The sequence below is a fragment of the Augochlora pura genome, chromosome 3 (assembly GCF_028453695.1).
Source record: "Augochlora pura isolate Apur16 chromosome 3, APUR_v2.2.1, whole genome shotgun sequence".
In the NCBI taxonomy this organism is placed as follows: domain Eukaryota; kingdom Metazoa; phylum Arthropoda; class Insecta; order Hymenoptera; family Halictidae; genus Augochlora; species Augochlora pura.
The window spans coordinates 12007856-12030574 of NC_135774.1; the positions used below are offsets into that span (position 1 = coordinate 12007856).

The following is a 22719-nucleotide window of genomic DNA, read 5'->3' on the forward strand; positions in this document are numbered from 1 at the left end:
TAAAATATTTATTAAATACTAATAAAAGAGAATTGTCAAACTCCTTCTGATGTTCCAAAAAAGATTGTCAGAAGCTTTCTCTACGAGCACAGAAATAAAATCATCAAAACAGGTCTTCAAAAATAATTTAATACTTCAATTTAATTTAATAACTAATAGTTATTAAAACATTCGCTCGTGTACAGTAAAAGAAAATAACCTAATAATTCGACCTTCTAAAAAATACTGAAACATTTATCTACAATGAAAGAAATAGCTCCTAGTGTTCCAAAAATAATTCGAAAGTGGACCATGCGGTTCACCACGAGCAATTTGCAGAATTCGATATCGCCTGACCAAAGTCGCGTCCCGTTCCCCCTCTGCGGCCGGATCAAGACAATCGAAGTAATGGATTATTCTTGGCTGAAATCGAGAGTGGCCGGGAGTTAAACCACCGATTCAAAATCGGCCGCCCCCCCCCCCCCCCCCCCCCACGAAATTCCGAAGCTGTTCGCGCGCTGACCGAACACGGATACCGAACTGCATTACAGGACGATCTATGGATATGGGTGGTAAACCGCGGACGTCCGGCGCGGATCAACCGTGGTTAAAACTGTCCGCGTAAAAGGATCCATTTAAATCTACGGAGCGAACACGGCCGGGAAATTTCTGCCAGCGGTGCTGCTGGTCGACGGCGGAACTGTTCCGCTCGTTAATGGACAACCTAAAGCCACGCTGGAATTTTTTCAATTAGTATCGCCGGATTAAAGCGAGTAAACGTTGGATCATCGCCGGGGCAACGTGATCCGTATCGAAAAAATTTCCGCTTCGCGATGGGAACGGATTGAAACGAAAACTGGCTGCCTAGAAAAAAGAGAGGAAATACGACGGAAAGAGGAAAGGAAAAAGAAAGAGATAGAGAGAGAGGGAGAGATAGAGAGGGCGAATTAGAGAGAAAATAATAGAGGAAGGGTAAAAGACGAAATAAAAGACGGAGGGAGCAACAGAAACGTCAGCAGGTTCGTTTCTCGGGGCGGTTCGTGTTGTCTTCGACCGCAATTGCCGGTCGCGCAACGGCAATTTCTGCTGCGTGCACACGGAATTGCCGTCGACTCATTACGTGCACGGGATCACCGTTGTCTTTATCGCGATGCTCTCTCGCCCTTTCGTGCTCCGTCGCTGATGGAAAACAATTTCGCGACATTAGAACCTCGTCTAAATTAGTGCGGTCCGTGGAAGGACAGCCGAACTTCGCGAAAACCCCCCGGCCGCCGCTTCCATACGACTCGCTCGCTGGAAGTAATTCGACGTTTCGATCCGACGTCGGGATAACTCGGCAACAAGTAGATCGCTCCATCGACGCGGATAAACGAGCTTAATTGCGAGCCCCCGCGATCTCGAGCCCCGTTGTCTACGCGACGACAATCCGCGCGCGAAAATATACTTCGTGGCGCTTCTCGCGGATACTCGATACAATCGTCGTTATCAAAACGCGGCAGTCTTGTTCGAAATTCAATGTTTGCTGTTTGAATGACTTAATAAAGCTGGTTTATGGGATTAAAGTTGGATTTTAGATTGGTTTGATAATAATTTCTATTTCTATTTATTTCATATTGTTCAAATTCATCTCATTAAACCAAGACGTTTCTCATTAAACCAAGGCAGACAATAAATATAGATTGCCTCTCTTCTTTTGAAAAATTATTACGACCCAAAAACTACTAATCATTATAACTATGAGAAAATACTATAAAGAAAATGATACGATAAAGGGATAGGCAAGAATGAGGGTTGCCGACACATGTTACAAACGCCACGAAAGCATCTATAAAAATGACTACAACTAACTCACCTACTAAACAAGAACAAAAGCATCTATCATCATCTATAACCTAATACAAAGATGCAAAATGATCTAACCCAATTACAACAAACCCTAGCAAAAGATACAAATAAAGGAACAAAGTCGCCTAAAAATCACGAGTCCGTGGCAGCGTTCTTCCAGAGAGTCAGCCCGGTTCCCAGATAACTCCGTACCCGTAGTCATACGTTCGTGGATTCCGCGAGTATCTCCCCGTCCCTCGTTTCCCACATATTCGTCTGTCACCCTCCATTGGACATTCATTTTTATCGTTCACGCTCGAGCAGCGTTATTCAGAGCCGCGGCCCCGGCCAGCAACAGATGCGATCACCTCGGCGGCGTTCTCGGAAGTTGCGTCCCGTCCAAATTGTCCCGGCTTATCCCGAATATTTACTGTCCGCCGCTGATTATACCGCGCGGCGTCCACGATACGGCGCGACACAGAAGCGAACACCTTCCGCTGCGCCACGGTCTCTAACAAATGATCGGGGGCCCGTCAGAAAAAGAGGGGGGGGGGCGGCGGAGGAAGAGGCGAGGGTGGTGGATGGGTCGCTTAACAGGTTGCGAGATAAAAAGTAATGGCTCGTCAGGGCTATTATTGTGTGTCGTGCGTGGCCACACATCATTAGATGGTGGTGGGTGTTGCGGCGGGAAGAGGGCGCCGGAGTCGAACGGGGGTGGAGATCCTGTCCGAGACAGGGTGGCCCCTGCCCGGCCATATATTCCTGCGTATCGTGGCCCCGAGTCGGGGAATTAGGAGAAAGATTGATCGTACCTATTTGCCGAAACCAAATTACACTTCTGTACGCCGAGCTCTCGCTCTCTCTCTCTCTGCTTCTCTCTCTCTCTCTCTCTCTCTCTCTCTCTCTCTCTCTATCTTAGAAGCCATTTTCGTTCGCCAGGCTCCGACTTATTTACGAGCAACACCATAAATAATTAGCCGCCTTTAATAACGTCCGCGCGATCTATCGATATATCGACCCGGGCCTCCGATCGGTTATTATTTATTTCCCCACCGGCTCGAGTGAAAGGGATAAACGGATGATGCACGAGCGCCGGCCACGATGCCGTGGCTCTCGCCCGGCCTCCCCGTATAGGAAAGTGGAAAATTGTTTTCGATGATGTACGGAGGCGGTCGGTTCATGAGGCGTAATGAAATTTCCGTGGCGGGATTTCATACGGTGTGCTCGTGGTGCACGGGTAAATGAAACACTTACGCTGAACGGGACCAGGGAGTTCTTCACGGACGGCACCATCCACTGCTGGAACAACGACAGGACCACTTGGCAGCCGACCACCACCTCCAGGATGCGTTTAATCAAGAATCTGCGGAAAGGTAACAAAAATTGCTGTCAGTCTGGCGCTGTTATTAAGACGCCGGTGAACGCGGTTCTTCTTAAATTTTTAAATCGCGTCTCTTTTAAATTTATTTTCTTAATTCAATTAGTGCCGAGGTGAAACGTATTTTCCTTTCATTTTACAGTGTCTAGATTTCGAATAAATTATATATTTTTTTCGAGCACAATGCAAACAATAAATTTTATATTTATTTTGGGATAACCTAAATATATGTATACACATTAATTATAGAAGCGTGGTATTTTATTTTGATTCAGATAAAGCAAATTCATATTTAATGGATTTAGTCACATTTAGTTGTTCATATTTAATAGACCGTGCTTCAAATCATCATAACAGGCCTGACACAATATTATCGAACAATGGATTAACAGTAATGTTTAATAATAGCTAGAATTAAACGAAACAATTTTAGTCTAATTATAAAACCGCAGAAATCTCCTTAGGAAATAATTCCTGCACTTTAAACAAAATTGCTAAGAGACATTTTGCAACGTATTCATCAAAATTAACAATTCGGCGCATGCACAGAATTGTTCGTACAACCGATCGATGTCAAATTACGCGAATTTAGAAAACAATAACTACGCGATGAAACCATTGTTGTAACAGCTATCGGGAGATTTAGATGCGTAAATCCGAATTGATGATGATATTACACACCTGCGGTATTGATAACAATGATAATCGGTGTTTATTTGATACTCGACGCCAGGAGTGAGCAACATTTACACGCAACGCTTCGTGTTCAACAATACCAAAGCATGACCGTCTTTCGTTCGAATTTTCGCGACTTACCGATTTTCTCAGATTAATTATTTTCATCTTTGTAACGCAGCGCGTCGCGCACGAATTGCAATTCGCGGACTAATATATCTAGATGCAAAATTGTGTATCACGTCGGGGTCGCCGCGCGTAGGTTCGCCGAGTGCAGAGCACACTCTCCGACATATTACATTCTGTTAATAAAATTTTGCCGGCGCAGCGTGCGTACTTCGAAGCGAATTGAACCAGGCCGTTCCATTTAAAAAATGCTGCATATAAAATCTACTTGGAAAATCCACGTGTTCGGCTATGCGGCCGCGGACGAGAATTCACGACCCCCGAAGTCTGCAGTTGCATACTAAATTAAAGGCGCGGGCTCGACCGGTTTCGAAACCCGCCCCCCTCCCACCTGTACCGGCGATGAAGTTCGTCGAAAGTTGATGGAGGTAAATGAAAACAAACAGAGTCTAATCTCCTTAATTGGACCTAATTAAATGCCTCTCGCAAAGACTACTCTTTTCCATCGCTAGCATCAAGCCACTTCCACGGAGTTCGGGCTCTTACATTAAAAATGCTAATGGCCTCGAACAAGCTCCCATTGCCCGCGGAGGGAAACAAAGCGAAGCATGTCGCGGAAAGTTGATATGAACTCTCTCTCTCTCTCTCTCTCTCTTTCTCTCTCTTTCTCTCTCTTTCTCTTTTTCTCTCGTTGGACATCGTAACTCGAAAAGCGACCGTTCTTCGTCAAATTATTTCCGCGTACCGCGAAAAACATGCTAGGCCGCATTTAATAAAACGCCGCGAAGAAAAATGGGCGGCGCGCGGGTCAAAGTAGACCTCGAAACTCCGAAGTCATATTTCACGAAACTGCGTCGCAGAAAATCAACTCGCCGCGCGCATTGTTGCCGCGATAATAAAGAAGCAATACCGAAGTTCGCGACGCGCGGGCATAAATCAAAAAAAGGGAATTCTTCGTCCTGTAATTCCAGGGAATGGAGACACCGATGCATCACCGTTAATGCGGCCGGCTGAAAAATCGCGGCCGCGCGATTATTTTTCGGAAAAGCTTCGTCGCGACGAGAAATCCGTAAACACGTAGCTAGGTGGGGATGGAGAGCCGGGATATGACGTTTTCCTTTCCAGCGCAATTTGTTCCCGGGGATTTTCGAAGCGAACAACTGCCGGTGGCAAGGTACGTCGGCCAGAGACAGACACGATGCACTTTCCGACAAACCCGGGACGGTGCCGTGCATCGCGAAACTACGTCCGCGTAGACGGAGGAAAGTGTTCCATGAAAATCTCTGGTATTCCGGATACAATCGGAAGTACCAGCCGGAAGCACGAAAAGGAATACATCAACGTGTGCCCTCCGCGCCGCGACCCGTTCGCCGGCGGAGTCCGTCCAAACGTACCCTCCTCTATTTTCCCAACAATAGCCCACTTAAATCTAATTTCGCGAACACTCCGGCTCGCCAACTTTCCCATACTTCCCCCGTTTTCCTTCGAACCGAGCTGCGTGCGACCGAAAACCGAGCGAAAAAGAAAAGATCTTCGCCGAAGTGCTTCGATACGTACGTGCACGCAGAAATCGTCCGCTCGAACGACTACGTTCTATACACTGAACTGTAAAATACATTTTTATCACGTCTATGTAAAGCAAATTTCTATTTTCTATTGTACTTATCTCTTTTCTTAATTTCATCGAATAATTGGAGATTTTTACCGTGCACTAAAATCTACCGGTAAGCTTTATAGCATCGACAGCAAGCTTTAAAGCATCGCTAATTTTCGGCCGAAAGATCGTCGAGCTTTAAACGGCTTAAAAAAATCTGCTTCGCGATACCATATTTTAATTTTTAATATCATGCATCACAAGAGCCACACGTCTGACCAAGCAACCTCCTCGCGGTGTACCTTGGGCGGCTTTAATGCGATGGTACATTTATCATTTAAAGTGCTGCGAGTTAGCGAGAAAAAATCGTAGCGACTTAATTCGGCCCTCGAATTAAAGGGGAAGGTCCGAGTTTTACGATGTTCTGAACGGCATGTTGGAGAAAAATTTGTGCGAGTCCATAGTGGAATTGAAAAGTTGTGATTTTTCGGTGTTACGAATGTACTCTCAGATTTCGGATATGGTTATGTAATGTATAATTTCGTCATGGGGATGTATGGTATTAAAAATTGGAATATGCCATTGCAAAGTAGAGATTTCAAGCTTTAATTAGGGAAAAATTCGTAATTTTATAATAGCTTTTAACAAAATTGCAACTGTTTGAAAACGGCAAAGTATAACTTATTAATGTATGTAAAAAGAGATACTGATTTTATAAAGTGTACAGTGGAATAAATGTTTATAAAGTAGCACTATACTTTTTCTTCCGCTAAGAATACGTAATAATAATTAGAATTAACTAACATAGATCAGGCACACTATGAAGTCTTAATTAATCACTGTACAATTTTACTTAGCTAGTTAAATATGCTAACATTGTCTAAAAACGCTATGAAGTCTGTATCGAACCGTGTTATTTTACCTACCCAGTAGTATATAACTTCATTGGTCAGACATAATATAAAGTCTCCTCCAAGACCTATTATTATACCTCGTTGGTGGAATAAAACAATATTGGTCAGAAATGTTACAAAGTTTCCCTCGATCTCTATTATTTCTCTCGTTAGTAGAACGAAACAGAATTCGTCAGACATAGCACGAAGTTTTAATTAGTCTCTTATGTTTTACCTAAAAACAATACCAGCTCGATTTATAAACAACAGTGTATTATTTTCGTCTAACCACTTCAGAAGAACAAACATAGTTATATTTGGCCGCTGCATAGTGCAACTGATGCAGTTACTTTTTATTATAAAATGCAGTCTACTTTTGTCTTCCATTTTAAACTATTTTATCCTGCAATTGTATATTATTTCTTTTGCTTAATTAACAATTATTACAGGCTCGCGTAGAATTATATAATTAATTCTTTATTAACACTTTATCGATCAGTCATACTTGTTTCAAATAATTTACTTTCTTACTTAAAGGTTCAGCGTCGTATTAACTATATTGGTTATTATAGACGGCTGTAATTATTAAGCAATTTAATTAATTATAGCGAAACTAGAAAGTTCATATTTACCATACGGTCATGCCATTAGAACTCTTTCGTTTCTAAAACATTCTTGCCAAATTCAATTTGTTCAAATATATTTCAAATAACTTAATATATCACAAATTATATTATTATAAATAATATAATATAATATATTATACTGCAATAAAAATGTTCAAGATTGTTCAGAAATTAGTGTCATCCATATTTCAGTAACGCGACGCTCAACATGTTAACCTAATCCATCGATAAACCGTTGACCTAATCATACAACAGTATTTCCATGGTGTCACCGAACGTTACCTTTTCCGAATCCGTTGCGTCCTCGGAAAGTTCAGCTCGTAGCACAAGGTGGGCGCCAGAATGTAGTAGTAAAGATCGCGGAGATTCAAGTTGTCCGGATATTGCACCAGGGCGGTGGTAACACCGTCGACGTCGTGCTTGGAGTCATCGACCTCGGTGCCGTTTTGTTTCATGGTGGATGCTGCAACGAGAGGAATCGTATCCGCATTAGAGCCAAGGAAAAAGCAAATTACACCGATGAATCACACGCGACTGGCATGCAACAGGAATGTCAAGAAAATGTTGCCGCCCCCCGAGCACCCTCTCGATCGTCTCGCCCGTGGGGGAGGTCGGGGGAGGGGAGTGAGGCCGGCGGTGAGCCGGCAGAAAGGAAACAAAAATCAAAAAAGCGAAAGCCGAGACGGAGTTTGATGAAAAGGTACCCGAGAAGTTACTTCGCTCGAGAGTCGCTCCTTAACGTCTCCGGGGACGTGGAGCGACACAGTTTCATCTTTCCGGGGGTTGGGAGGGGTGGGGAGAGGCTGCAGAGGGGAGGGAAACGATGGCAAGTATTTAAAGTTCGATCCCTCGCGCGATAGAACTTCAGATTGCTCTGTGGTGATAAAAATTATTGCTTCCGGAGCTGCGCCGTCTTTCGAACGTCGTCCGCAGCCACTCGTATTGGCCCTGCGTGTTCGGCGCACCCCTGTTTAGGGGTCGCCATAAATACACGGAGGGGCTGTGCTCGAGTGTCCCGTACCAGCTGACTCGCTCGAGGATATTGGAATTGTGTGTCCTATTTCCTAAATTGTTGATACACCATGAAAATAACCCATTGCCGTATTTTGACGAGTCTGACTCGTCATAGCGATTTCTATTAATATCTTGTTAAGTATAAATGTTATTCCGTTCTTTTAAGCCGGAATAAAATTCTGTCCTCTTATCATCGGTATTTAATTAAATGTAGACAAACGTAATAAATATTTTTCTTGTTCCTTCTAAGAAATTATTAATGTAAAAAAAGTTTTCATCTTTGTAACTATGAACAAAATAGTACGGCAAGGGGTTAATATTACACACTTATGATATAGTTTTATTTATAATATAAACGTCGTACCAAAATCGCCGGGGTGCTTGTCGATTTTAATTTGTTAAGGATAGTGCAAAAGGGGGGCGAGAGTGGCTCGTAAATAGACTTTCGCTGTCGATCATGTTTTATCTATTAAGGACCCTCCGTTTGCGAAGTATTGATACAGATTTGATTTTACTGAATTTAAGCTCCACTTTGGAAGCTATTACTTTACAAAGATCCATTTTAGGATGTTCAATAAATGGATAATAATCACGAAGTAAATGGCTATTGGAATTCGTAGATTAATGTTCTTCGGAGATTATCAGAAGTCGTCTTCGCTGAATTCGATCCTGGAAGCGAATGTTTTTCAAGCGATTTATGAATTCGCTCACGGCCATTCCAGACTGCCCGCGCACCCTGAGCCGTGACTAAAATAAGAACAACAATCTATTTTTCACCTGTTGGACGTGTCAGTTCAATACACCCGGTTCGACGAGAGTTCGCGTGCCAATGAACGCGGCCCGATCAAATACCGCATATTAAAAAATTCCTGGACGCGTCCGCGTCCCATTACCGGAAACGCGTGGAATCCTCGCGATCTCGCGGTTTCTCGCGCCACCTCGTCATCTTCCGGCTAAAGTGCAACTAGGGGAGTACAAGAAATTCCGTGCTCGGGTATTGGGTATCGACGAAAAAAGACGACTGAGCGATGGAATTATCAATAATGCATACACAGAGTGCTCCGCGTTGTATAGGATGCAAATCCTCATTAAAATAGAAATACAGAAAAATGTTTGTAGCGGGGGGAGGTGAGAATCGATATAGTGGTGTGGGTAGTAAAGGATTCGCTCTTTAGGATGAGATAAAATTTAATGGTTTTTCAGAGTTACTAAGAAATTTGTGGATATTTTAAATTATGAGGAATTTGAGGATATTTTGTACAAGGTTCTGAGGGTATAATCGTGGTATAACCAATGATTCATCAATTATATTAATTCTAGCGATTTGAAAATTCTTTAGAGGAAAATAGTTACAGTTTTTTAAAGTTTAAGTATTGTGCTTTCAAATGAGCCTAGGTACGATATTATCAGATTATTTTTTATAGAATTACAGCAGCTCAAATATAGGCAATTTTTCACCCTATATTATACGAACCTTGAATTTCACTTGTTCATGCGTCATTAATTGGATTAATTTTGTTAACACAAAAATATCTTTGAAAATCAGAGGTATGGGGTTAAAAATAGAGATTTCACATTTTCAAATGGACCTTGATACATTGTCGTCCGACTTTTTTTTACAAAATTACGGCAGCTCAAATATAGCCAATTTTTCACCCCATATTATACGAATTTTAGTTGTTCACGTGTCGTTAATTGGATTAATGTTGCTCACACAAAAATAACTTCAGGAATCAGAGTCATGGCATTTAAAAATGGAAATATCACTTTACTGAAATTAAAAAATACAATTCTCTTTACAACATTTCACACATTGCAATTCTATCTCAAGCCGTGATCCCCAGAGTTTGGATATATTTGTCCTCCAGCGATCTAGTTCAAGGCCCGTATTCACCGGCAAAACCCCGCCCCATCCTAAAACGGTGAACCGAATCTACATTGTAGAACCAGCCTTGAAATATTCAGCACTTGTAATCGAACACCCTGTACAAATGAAGCGGCGAGGCTCGAAAGAGGAGATCGGCGAAAGGTCGGAGGGGGGGTAAAGGGTACGGCGGAAAGAGAGTCGAAGGGACGCGCCGGCTGACAAACGAAAAAGAGGAAGCAGGAATTTAATTTGAACGAATTCTTCGGCGCTTATTACGAGGGGCATGGAACGTCGCCAGGCGTCGTTCGAACGTCCGTCGTCTCGACGACTCTCCCGGCTCTCTCGGGTGCCCGCCCCCCGCCCCCTCCTCCGGAGTGCTCGCGAGACGTCGATTTCTGCCGGTCGCAAACTGTTTCGGCGGACCTCCGGTTCTCAGCGTTCCGCGATGACTCGGGAACGGATCGGCCTCTGTTTCCCCGGGTCGCTCCGGTAACAGCCGGCGCAGCGGAGCTTATTTGAATTCCAGATTGGATTATCCGTCGGATTTGGATAAATGAGGGGATTCTATCAGTTACCTGCTCGCTCTACGGGCGACGGATTAGATGCATAGACCGGGAGAATCGGTCCCGCTACCGAATAACTGACGGCGAGCCCGCGCCGATCGCTAAAATCCTGAGCACTTCCTTCGGAATGCTCGTTTCGTCGGCCGCGCCATAACCAACCCCGGTCAAAACTCCCGTTCCATAAATACCCTCAAAACGAAGAAGAAACTATACGGAGAACCAATTGGATGTTCGATTCGCAATTTATAATCTCTTTTCATTTTTTAATTATTTTTAACGCATCGAGTATCGTAATCGACTCTCCATCAACTATCACAATAGCTGTGACGTTGTTCAATAACATTTATTAAAAATTCTGCAGTGTGCTCTCTTATATTTTATCCATTTCTTTAAGTAGAAATAATATGGTAGTTACCAAACCATTTAATAACAGAAAAAAAAACTTCAAAAAGTTTTGAAGTCTTCAAAAAGACTGAACTGTAAAACTATTATCACACAGTGCTATTGTTTTCTCAGTTTAAATCATTGCTTATTGGAATAAGTATAGTGGGCACATACTTAAATTATTATTAAATTTATCTTAACGCGTTCACGCCGGGACGAAAATCTACGTTTCTCCGCGTGAGGCGGGACTGTCTTATCGCGTTGCGCGTCGTGGGGCGGGGCAATATCGTTGCCAGTTTGAACACGCTTATTGCGAAATCATAACAATTCGAGGCTTCTAACGCGCTACATGCGAAATTGGAACAGTTTTGACATAGTGTTTTTTTGAGCGCATATTTCTTGCATCAAGTGTAAAGGTAAGTAAAATTATCTACCTTATCATAGATATAAATAAATAATTGTTATTAATTTAAAATATTGAATGTTAATGTTTATAATACTCAATTTTTATATGTAACGTTGAGAAAAAATAAAATCAACTTATTTTTTTAACGACTAATTCTCTGAAAACGCGTGACCCACAAGTGGGTTATAATTACTTATAACTTAATTACAAATTATTAAATTAATATTCAAACATCTGTGCCCATCAATTCTATCCGAAAATTAAATTTTTATACATAAACGTTTTAAAAACTGAATTTTAATATTTATTCTGTATTACTAACAAAAAAGCTAAAATGTTCGACAATAACATGCGATTTTTATCTAACAAAAATGTTTGATCCCGCCTCTGTCCGTGCGTCGAGAAGTATCGTCAGTCCATCGCGAGTGCGGTTTGCCGAACTATCTTTCGGTTTCCGAACTCCGCGGCGTAAGCAGACAAGTGAATAGTTGCGATGCGTGCGCCCTGTATTAACGGAATTGTTTCGCCGAGTTATTCGCCGTGCTAATAGATCCCGGAAAATCCACGAATTAATAGTAATCCCGAGCAATTAAATAATTCGCTCGGTGGGGGACGCATCGACGCGCGCCGTATCGAGAAGTTGTTCGTCGCCGAATGTAATTATCGTTCGAATAATTAGTTGAAAGTGAGTTCGTTCTTACAATACAGCGCGACGCGTCGCCCGTAGGAAAATTAGTCGACAACGGTGAACCGTTAACAGCGAGAGACGGAGTTTTGCGAAGTTTCAATCCGCAGCTGCTATTGCTTTGCTCTGTTTGCAATTTTACCTTCGCCCCGGTGACGTAAGAATGGAGTCGCAGGCGACGCTGACAGCAGAGTCGAGCCGCGCGAAAATATGGTAATGAAATCGTAATTCTTTGACGAAAACAAAGACGTATAGATTGGTTGAGGGAAGAGGTGAAATGAATTTCGTCGCTCGGTTCGATCGCCCATTTACATTTTTCTACGGCGACAGAAGCTTGCTAATTGGACGACCGCTACGTTTTCATGCGAGAGTATACCGCGCTACCAATGTCAACAATTTATTATAAATCTCAGAGTGCTCGGCTTTATTTTAAAACGTTCTACGTCTTCAGTAGTCGGGAAGGGTCTAATTGAAACGCTGATATTCGTCGGTGAAGTTAATTGGCAGCTGTGGATTATACAGGAACAGGTGGATGAATCGCGAGTATATGAAGTATTTTTGCAGCAAGATATTTTTAAAGAATTGATGACATCGCAAATAGTGGAGTCTCGGGAAGATTTATTTCGTTTTCAAAACGCTCGATTCTCTATGGTACGTTTTATATAAACTCTTTCTCGAATATACAGTGGGTTCACAAAATCATGTTAAATCGTAGTAAACAGTTCGAAGTTCGACAATGTATATATCTTATTAATCACCCATTTTACTTAATTTGAATAAAATATTTTTTATATTTCTTCATTCTGTCTATTTTTTAATATAATAATATTTTTATTCCTTTCATAAATGCAGGGTCGTGGATAATTATAGACTTAAAAATAACTTTCACATTGTCACTGTTATATAAACAGAAATTTAACAAAATATCATATTTATACTAGATTGACAGAGTACTAAAAGCAGCCGTTTTATATTAGTTTATGAAAGTAATAATTTTTTTTAATTTCAAACGAGCGTTATTCTAATATATAATAGAAGTAACATATATATTAAATAAGTAAGCCATAAATGTATCTTTAAAATCTGAATAATAGTACATTAACAATTTTGACGGATTCCGTAAATCTAATATCAAATATTTCTATTTTCTCTTATTTAAAATATACAGAAATATATAAATACAGTATTTTGTTAAGCTTACATCCCACAGGACGTAAAAGTAACTTTCAGTCGAGAATTTACGACTACTCATCGGCTAAGACATATAACCTAAAAAAACGCAATAAACAGACTGTAACTCGCCGATAAAATTACTAGTATCGCCATTACGAGACCCAGGCAGCTATTAATAAAAAACGAAGAAAAAAGCGGCGCGGAGGTGGAGGCGTAAGTCAAACCTTTGAAAAGCGATGGGCATAAAGAAAGGATAAGCGGCGCCGTCAAAGGGCGGATTCCAGAGAAGTTGGCACCCGTGTCGGAGGGTAGTTTCGAGATGGATGCGGCCGAGCCTGGGCGGCGAAGGTGAGGCGAAGGGACGGACGGAGAGGGTGGCTGGGCGGGTGTTCCGCTCACGGAGCAAGTAATTTCTATTTTTTTCAATCTTCGCCCGGGGTGTCTGGGGGATCGACGTAATTTCGCCTTTGTGCCAGGGGCCAGTGGTGGCACGCGGAGGGTTCATATATATTGTAACGAGTCCCCGGCACCGGGAGAAAAGACGATACGAGGTGAAACGGCGCGTGGACGGGCGTGCCGGGGGAGGGAGGAGGAGGAAGGGGGGCCGGAGGGCGGAGGCGGCTGGTTCAAACCGGGGTGGTTCGTCGAAGAATAGAGGGCAAAGGCGAGAAGGAGGGAGGGATCGCGCGCTAGCCGAACGAGAAATCTCACAAATTAAGCTTGAGCTGTACAAGAGACGAAGCTTTGCAGGGCGATAGGATTGGCTGCAATCTTCGACAAGGCAATCCGGCGGACTCGTAAATTTCCTGGAACAGTGGCGGAGCCGAGCCTAACAGACCCGAACTGTCTCGATACCAGTCGGCCACAATTTCCCGACGACATGGAGATCTAATTCTAGCAATTTATTTGCCCGATAAACTGAAGGTGTTTTCATCGGGATCCACGAAACGACCGTGATTCATTAGCCGACGCACCGGCTGTCGGGGTACAGGACGTTTCCAATCCTGGTCGCGTCGTTTGCAGAACACTTTCTGTCCGAGCCCGCGTACGCGATCCTCCTATCAATTGATTTAAACAATTATTGAAACCAGTGTTGATTGGAAACGCCTTTCTTACTCGACGCTCATCCCAGCCACCCCCGGAATTAGATCTCTCTCCAGCTCCCTGTTCCCATCGACCTCGTTCGGCTCCCTCCGGCAAATGCGTCTCTCCGCAGCCCGTCCTTTATCTATCAATTAGCGCTCGCTTTGTCTTTCGAGCTCGCTTTGTCTTTCGAGCTCGCTCTCTCGTGCTACTCGTTTTTTTTTCGCTCGCCTTTTCGGGAATCTGTCGTATGTGCATGGTTTATATCACGAATAAACCTGCGAATATGCGTTACAAGCTGGAAAGTATGGCGCGAGGGGGTTTAATCCATTTCAAGAGCGGACAGGTGCAAAGAAACTCATAAATAAACAAGAACAGAGATTAGCTCGCGGAAATACGTCCACTGAATATTCCATACAATTTGTCGAGGATTAACCGCGTGCGAAAATAAGAATCTGACGATACGAAAAGGAATGTTAATATTTTTATGGTACCCTTGGGATGTGTGATAGTTTGACGAAGTTCGTTTAATAGGTGAAAGTTAGAATTTTAAGGAAAATGATGGTCGGCCTTATTTTTGATGTCTGAAGAATATTTAGTAATTTTTGGGACAAAAAGTTATAAATAGTTTAGACTTGACAGATGTTTCGAGTTGTTGGGGTGTACCAAACACTTTGATTGTTCTATGGGACTTTTATATAGTAAATGTTAATATCAATAGAAAAGATAAAACATATAATATAAGGAATACTAAATTCTTGAATTAGGCACTATAATAATGTTCCATCGCACTCGTTGATATTGATAGCAGAATTTTCAAACAAAAACTCAATTAACCTCCTCAATAATTTATTCTATTTTCCAAATATGACATTTTCTTATTTCGTAATCTCAAATTACCCCTCCAAATACATTTTAAGTCGATTAAAGAATTAAAGAAAATTCTTCAGCATTTAAAAAATATTTCGAAGACTGAACAATAGATCTCGAATGGATTTAATTTTTAAAGTGCCAAAATTAACATAAATGACCAAACAAGTAGTTCCTATTTCATTTGAAAAATCCAGCGTACGTCTCCTAAATAATTTATAAAATAAAGTCGCCACCTTCGTGAATAATATAAATCGCGAGCATCGCCTTTCGGATAAATAAGAACGAAGCCTAACGCGGAGGAATATATCCGAGATCTGTCAGATGAAAAAATAGAAATTGCAGGTGCGGCGAGAGAGACAGCCTACCCTCTTGATCCCGGTCGCATCCATCTCGGCGCTTCCCTCGTGGTGGGGTGCGAACTTGTCGGGTTCCCGGTCTTTGCCGAGGCTGCGGAGCTCGTGATACCGGCACGTAAGAAGATTTCCGACGCGTAGGTGCTTCCGCGAACTTGGAGTATGAAAGGTTGGACGTCAACGGAGTAATAAATTAGAGGGAAATTCGTCCGACAGTGGCATTAGACTCTCTACCCGCCCGCTCTCTATCTTGCTCTCTCTCTCTCTCTCTCCTCCCGCGGCCATGATATATGACACCGCGTTTAACATCGTACTAATATTTGAAACCGTAAATGATGGGGATTTTGAGAAACGTCAGCGAAGCGGCGAGACGGACGAGCCGAGCGTGTCGCGTCGGCAACGTCCTGGAACAAATTTCACAGAGTGCTCTCGCCGATTATTGGGCGATTTTTCGAAAAAGACATCCGTTTTTCGGATAATACGAGCGGAGAGAATCGGAAATAATTTTATCGATATTTACGATTTTTCTCTCACACGTAGCAAATCATTTTCCTCTTTATTTATAATATTTTTATATTTAGACGCGACGCATGGACGTCACTCATCTTGCAACGCGCAATTAGCTTGTTATTAATGTCCGAATTCGTGACAAATATTCGCTAAAATATGTTGTTTATAAAGCGACTATATGATATCGAGTTTTACGGAGAAATTAAATACGACGCGTGTTGCATATTTTATAAATGAAAAGGGAGATGTTTCGTAGAATATGATACAAAATATATAACAATTATAATGTAATAGTAATGTATGATAAAATTGTGTAATGATAGAAATATAATGTATAATATTCTATATTTTCCTTCAGCTTTATTCCGTGACACATTTCAAATCGCGACGATAAATTTTAAGAGTGGAGAGCACGGCCATTGTTGAAAACGTTACAGTCGTGTTGACAACGCCGAAATTACAGAGACACCCCCCCTGGACGCTTTCCATATTTTTCATTAAAATCCGCGGCGCCTCCTGAATTATTCACCGCTGTTAGGGCAACAATTTCCAAAACATCAAGCACGATCATCCCTCGGCGCATACGACTAAAAAATATTTCCTCCAGGAACGGTGTAAGACGTTCGCCGGGATCTCGGGCTACCGAATGGCAGCGCGGCACGCGAAACCATAACCGCGAGGCACGTCTGCCGAATAATAGTTGGCCCGTTTCAGTCTTAGGTCGCGTCTTCGCCTCAGAATTATTTTAAAGGGTTGCTGCGACCGATGCGGTTAAATGGGATCGATGATCGCGGATTTTCGATAATCCGGAATCAATTAAATAGTTTAATAAATAATCGGTTTTCGTGCGATTATGGTTAATTATATGATGAAGGAGTGATAGTTTCTTTGGAAAGAAATGATAGGATAAATTATGAAGGATAAAGAAGGAAATATTGAAGGATAAAGAACAAATATTTTGTAATTCAGTGAAGAATGCAAAATCTGTTTGATGTAATTTGATAAAGTGTCAGAAAATTATAAAAATGTTGCGAAATATGATAATTAGAAATTGTGAGAAGGAAAAGAAATTTTAAGAAATAAAACTGCTATTTAATAATAATATTAGGAAAATATTTTGTCAACTGTATTTAAAAATGATATATAGTTTTTTAACAGTGTAATCAATATACTGTGGATTTGATGTATTTATGACAAAAACTAAACTGTTGGAGCAATTCAATAATTTCAGTCTACATTCAATAATTTAAATAACTTTAATAATTTAATAATTACCGTGGCATAACAAAACCGACGCACGCAATTTTAATTTTGCAGCTCCGCAGTCTTATAATTGCTAATTATCTTTACCGTCTTCGAGCGCAGACATTTAAGACAAAAGAACACTAAGACACTCTGGCGACTCTCTCGAGAACATCCTTCACGAAACATTCCCGAAACAATGACCAAGTCCCGGAAGAATAGTTGGCCGACGAGTGTCCATTCGACAGCGAAGTTCAGCGATTTATCCGAGCGGTACGGCACGGCGACGCAGAGAAGACGGGGCCGGGCGCGTTTTGAATAAACCTCGCGTCGAATGTTAGAGCAGCAGCAGCAGCAGTTAAGTTCGCGTCCCGAGCGCGGACACTTATAAGTTCTGCTCTCGAAAATAGGAGCGACAGCTACTTCGGGATTTGCTCTCAACCGGAGATTTCCTCTAGAGAGATCTCCAATCGAGATTTCCGGTCGGGGAACGTATATACCCGGCGTTTCCAAGTCGACACGCGGCATTATTTTCATCCGGCGTTCATTTTCGTGGTATCGGCCGGGATCGTTCGTGACTGGCCCCGTACCGAAAGGACTTTCTCTATTTGCTAAGAGAGACATTAAAGGAAATTGCTTATTGAAGGTAACGCGGCCGGAGTTTGAACTCGATTTACCCGTGGACGATCGATACGCCGAACACGAAACGACCGAATGTTTCGTAGAATGGAGTGCTATGCGTGACTAATTTCCGCGGAGAAGTCGGCGTTGTCGTTACGGGGATGCAATAACACGTTGCTGTTCATTTCTTTTTCGGCGACCGAAAATTACACGCCGGATCGCGGCCGGTCCGGATTATTTCGGCTCACGGAATTAGGAAAGCTATTCTCATCAATCAAACGACCTACCGATCCGATCGATTACTATCCTGATAATGCAAGCCCGGCAGTCGACGCGAACAGGCCATCTGCGATTATAATGGGCTCGTCCGAAAATCTTGCCTCGTATTTCGCAATCCCGATGGAATTTCATCGAGCCCTGATAAACAGAAATAATCCGCGATAGATTAAAAGCTATTTTAACATTCTTCCACCTATCTATTTATTTATTTATAGCGTTCGCAATCGTCCGATATATAATACCGACGTCAGTTTCCACTTAGTTCTTACTGTCTTCGCGGATTTTCATGCAGATTTAAAGTTTCCGCGGCGCCGTTCAAACTCGCGCGAAAGAAAAAAGGATCATTAGTTTTGAACTCCGTTCTACAACAAGAACCGGGCTTCCAAAAATAAAGCTACCGAGTTTAAAAGTTCGGCCCTCAAGCTTCGAGATAAGCCGCGGTAGATTTTCGTTCGATTTCTTTTTTACGGACAGCGGCTCTCGGGGATGGACAATTTTATTTACGGTGAGCTTCGTTGCATTTTTGGTTTTAATTTACCTCTGACGCTATCGATTTGGGCTTTTTTTAAAGAACAGTTAAACTAATTAGTTTGCTAGACGAACGAACCGTTTTGTTAAAATTGCAGTTACCTAAAATAACAAAACGAAGTAGAAATAATATTATTTCTCTATTCTTTTCTTGGTACAACAAGTTGTAATATTTGCAAAGTTTTTTCATTTATCATTAAGTGAACTAGTTATCAACGAAAATGAATAAGATGGTTAATTAATAAATTAAAACTTACTTTGTTTAGAAAGGTGTCGATAATCTTTGATGAACGTTTTTATACAATCATGTTATTAAATTGAAATGCAACGATAAAAAAAATTACAAACTTATTATTTGCCGATAGATAATGAAATGATAGATGCAAGAACAAAAGTAGGGGACGCGTCGCTGAATATGAAGTGTCCCACTGCGATCGCCTATCTCGGTCGCGCAGTGACAGATTCGGGACGACAGTAAATTGTTAATTATTCGGGCGGGCTTGATATTAGCGGGCCGATCTCTTGTGCCGGGCATCGTGTCGGTGTTCGTGTTATTCAAGAGTTGAAACCAAGCCTCGTCTCGGTCAACGGGGAACAGGAGTCTCCCGAACGTTTGAATGACTACATTATCCCGCCTCGCGATACTTACCGGGTTCGACCATCCCTCAACATCTGTTCCCGGGGACTTCCGGGAAAGGTATCAGCCCCGCGATGCACCATTCGCATGCATACCCCATTATGTCTTCCTCCCCGCATTATCTTGGCATTGATTAACGAGCCCCGACCGTGAACAAGAACTCAGGAAACGAGGGCTCCTCTGATACGACGAAATGGACTCGAACCGAATTTGCAAGCAGCCACCGTGGCGGGCCGGTGTTTGGCTGGTTGTGTACCCTGGCGGAGGCCGCGCGCAGTCTGTACACTGTCATCGAGCGCTTAGGATTCTGTGTGTCTGGTTTGCCAGCGCCCGGGAATTAAAGTAGAATAAGAGGAACGCCGCGGACACCAAGATACATCGCCGGCTACCCGGCCGTTCTCTCCGGCCGGGAATTAAAGCGGAACAAGAGGAACGCTAGAAATATTAAGATACCGCCACAATCCACTTAGAAAAATTTCAACCCGGGAGAACAAACTATTTAGAATACAGAACGGGGCCGTATATTCGCCGCCACGCGGATATCTTTTTAATCGGTCAATTTCCTTCTCAGTTTTTTGCATTATAGAAATAGGAGATATTATAGCGTCTTTAATAATTATATTTTCCATGCTTTGCCGCAATTTATGGAATTTATTAGAATGGTAAAATGGTAGTATTATCCTTTGTTATTCGAAGGTTTTGCGTTTTTTTATGGTACTTGGATATATAGCGATATTTTTAATTATTGCTTAACCCCTTTCACTTTAATAGGTAGTCAAATTTGTGACATTTCATACATAATTCACTGTATTACTTTCTTATAGAATCCAGCAATGAAATTATATGGAAGCATACAGGTAACAAATATTAATTAATTATTATGCTCCTTGCCGTACCATTTTCTTTACAGATACAATGATTAGAACATTTTCAATTGCAATAATTTTTGAGACGAAAAAAGAAAATTTATATTTGTCTATTAATTACATCTACTTGAATGTATAAATACTGGTGACAAAATTTCGACTTAAAGGAACGGAAGAACATTCATACCTAAGAGCTTATTACTATAAATCTCCACGAGTCTGACTTGTTAGAGTATGTTAAGGGGTTGAGAAACAAATATTGTCTGAATTAATTTTATAGTCAATTTAAAACTTGTCAAAATCGTTCGTACAAAACAAATTAAAAACTGCGATAAATTATTTATCAATTAATGTTCCCCCGGGCTTACAAAAAATACCCGGGGGTATATTAAAAAATGCGATAAATTATGGTAACATTAGATGATTGCCAGTACATCATAGAACCGCGAGGAATTGTTCGACTCGTCCGATTGCGCGGCATGATTTTTCTCGGAGCGCTTTCGACACCTCTCGAGGCCCCTTTAAAAGCGACTCGAAGGAACGATAGGCGTCGCAACAGATTTCCACGGCACGGGTAGAGGGCCATAACGCGTCAAAATGATACATACGGTCCTCGTACTTCTCGTACCTCGAGAGACCCCGAAGGGGGAACGGCGGAAGATAGGGCGAGAAATGGGTAGAGAAAGGGGTTAATATTCAACGCGGTGAGTTTATCGGAGAAAAGGTCGCCGGTATAATTTGACTTCGGCCGGGTCTGAATAATCGATATACCAGCAGGCGAGTATCCAATACCCGGAAACAGAGGCGAGGGCTGATCGGGAGTTTAAATTGGGTGGAAATTATTCGTCTCTTCCACCGTGGCTACGTGTTCACGCGTGGAGTGGAGGAGGGAGGGCGGGAGGAGGGGCGGGGGCGGTGTGTTCACGCGTTGCGGTCACCCGCCGACAGTGTATGCGCACTTTCAGGAGCGAACAAAACCTTGAACTACTGATCGAACCGCACGATTATCTTCTACATAATTAGAACGAATGAAGGCCCCGATACTCTATGCAGATTGGATTCGAATAGCGTGAATTTTGTTACCCAACTCGACGCGTGGCTTTCTCTCAGTCGTTTTACAACCAAACCCCGGACTTTTAAGACCTCTAAGACTCTGTGAGATAGAGCTTTCCTATGCTGCCACCGATTTTCTGAAAACTTTTTAAACTCTTAAGATTCCCTAAATTCTTTACCTTTTTTGGAGTTTTTAAGCTTTCGTGACGTCGGGCAATTTTTAAAGATCTGAAAAGTTCGGGAAATTTTATAGCTTTTTTTATATTTTATACGTTTTTGTAATTGTTCTAATATTGTCCTTCAATTTTTATACATTGTCATTTAGAGTTTTTAAGCAACATAGGATTTCAGCGTCTAGAATTTTTAACCCTTTGCGGTCGTATTAAGTTTGTATGTAAGTGTCATGATGGTTGGGATTAACCCTTTGCAATCAAGTGATGACTACGAGGCTAAAATTGTTTTATCACGTCTCAAGATAATTTTTATACAAATTTTAGACTTAAAAAATTGTTACGTGGTGAAACTATTGTAATATATAAAATAGCTTCGAGTGCGAAGGATTAATTTTCGTTGAACAAATAGTATTATATAATATGCAAGATTAAATACGAAAAAAATATTAATTCTTTTTTAAAGGTTACGTACGTGTAACACAATAATATATTTGAATTATATGTCTAGGTAAAAATAACAAAAAATAAATGAACAGCTTCTGTGGGTAAAAATAGATATACGAAAGCAAAGGGCCTTACTCTTTTTAAATTTTTCAAACGTTGCAAAACTCCTTTGACAATTACAAGTGTCCAAAATTGTCCAAATATCTAAAATTCTTCTAAATATCATCACTCTTTTTACATTCTCGAAATACTTTGCATTAATCGAGGCTCTCGTGATCGTTTAATCTCTGCGATGCCAGAGACATTTATTCCGTGCTTTTCTGGAATCAGAAAAATTGTGGAACACCATTTTTTTGTACATCGCTGTACAAATTCGCAGCAGACATTAAATCCGGGAGGCTCCCATTCCGAAACGATTTCAGCCATTTTAAATCCCATCACTATCTCGGTCCGAGACAAGTGGATTTTAGTCTCCGAGATGCATGCATGCACGTGCGCGCTAAGGGCGGGTATATTCGTGTCAGAGTCCGGGACGCGTGACGAATATTTACGGTCCGCCTTCACGTCCGGCGGAATAAATTTATTAAACGCCTCCGCGTTTCGATAAATCGAGCCCGACCTCGAGGAATCGTTGCCGAACAGCGGTTTCGTTCCGCCGCTCGCCCCACGGATTAATTGGTGACAACCTCGGTATAACCGACGACCGAGAATCGATGAAAAATATATGGTTCATACGGGAGTTTTCTCGGACCCGCTTCCGAGAGTCGTACGGTCGATCCGCGATCGACTATATAGATCGGACACGGTCTTATTAAATTAGGGGATCGGGAGTTCGGCGGAAGACAAGTGCAGAAACTTGGTTTTATGTTG

At 41.9% G+C, this 22719-nt stretch overlaps 1 protein-coding gene across 1 annotated transcript in view; it reads right to left on the minus strand.

Annotated features, from left to right (window-relative positions):
* Positions 1 to 22719, minus strand: part of Mdy (diacylglycerol O-acyltransferase) — a 194816-nt gene that overhangs the window by 47144 nt on the left and 124953 nt on the right. Inside the window, exons 7-8 of the mRNA XM_078197577.1 lie at positions 7378 to 7558; positions 3058 to 3166 (exon numbers count right to left, since the gene is read on the minus strand). Of these exons, the coding sequence (XP_078053703.1) occupies positions 3058 to 3166; positions 7378 to 7558 (290 nt within the window). The remainder of the gene's footprint in view (positions 1 to 3057; positions 3167 to 7377; positions 7559 to 22719) is intronic.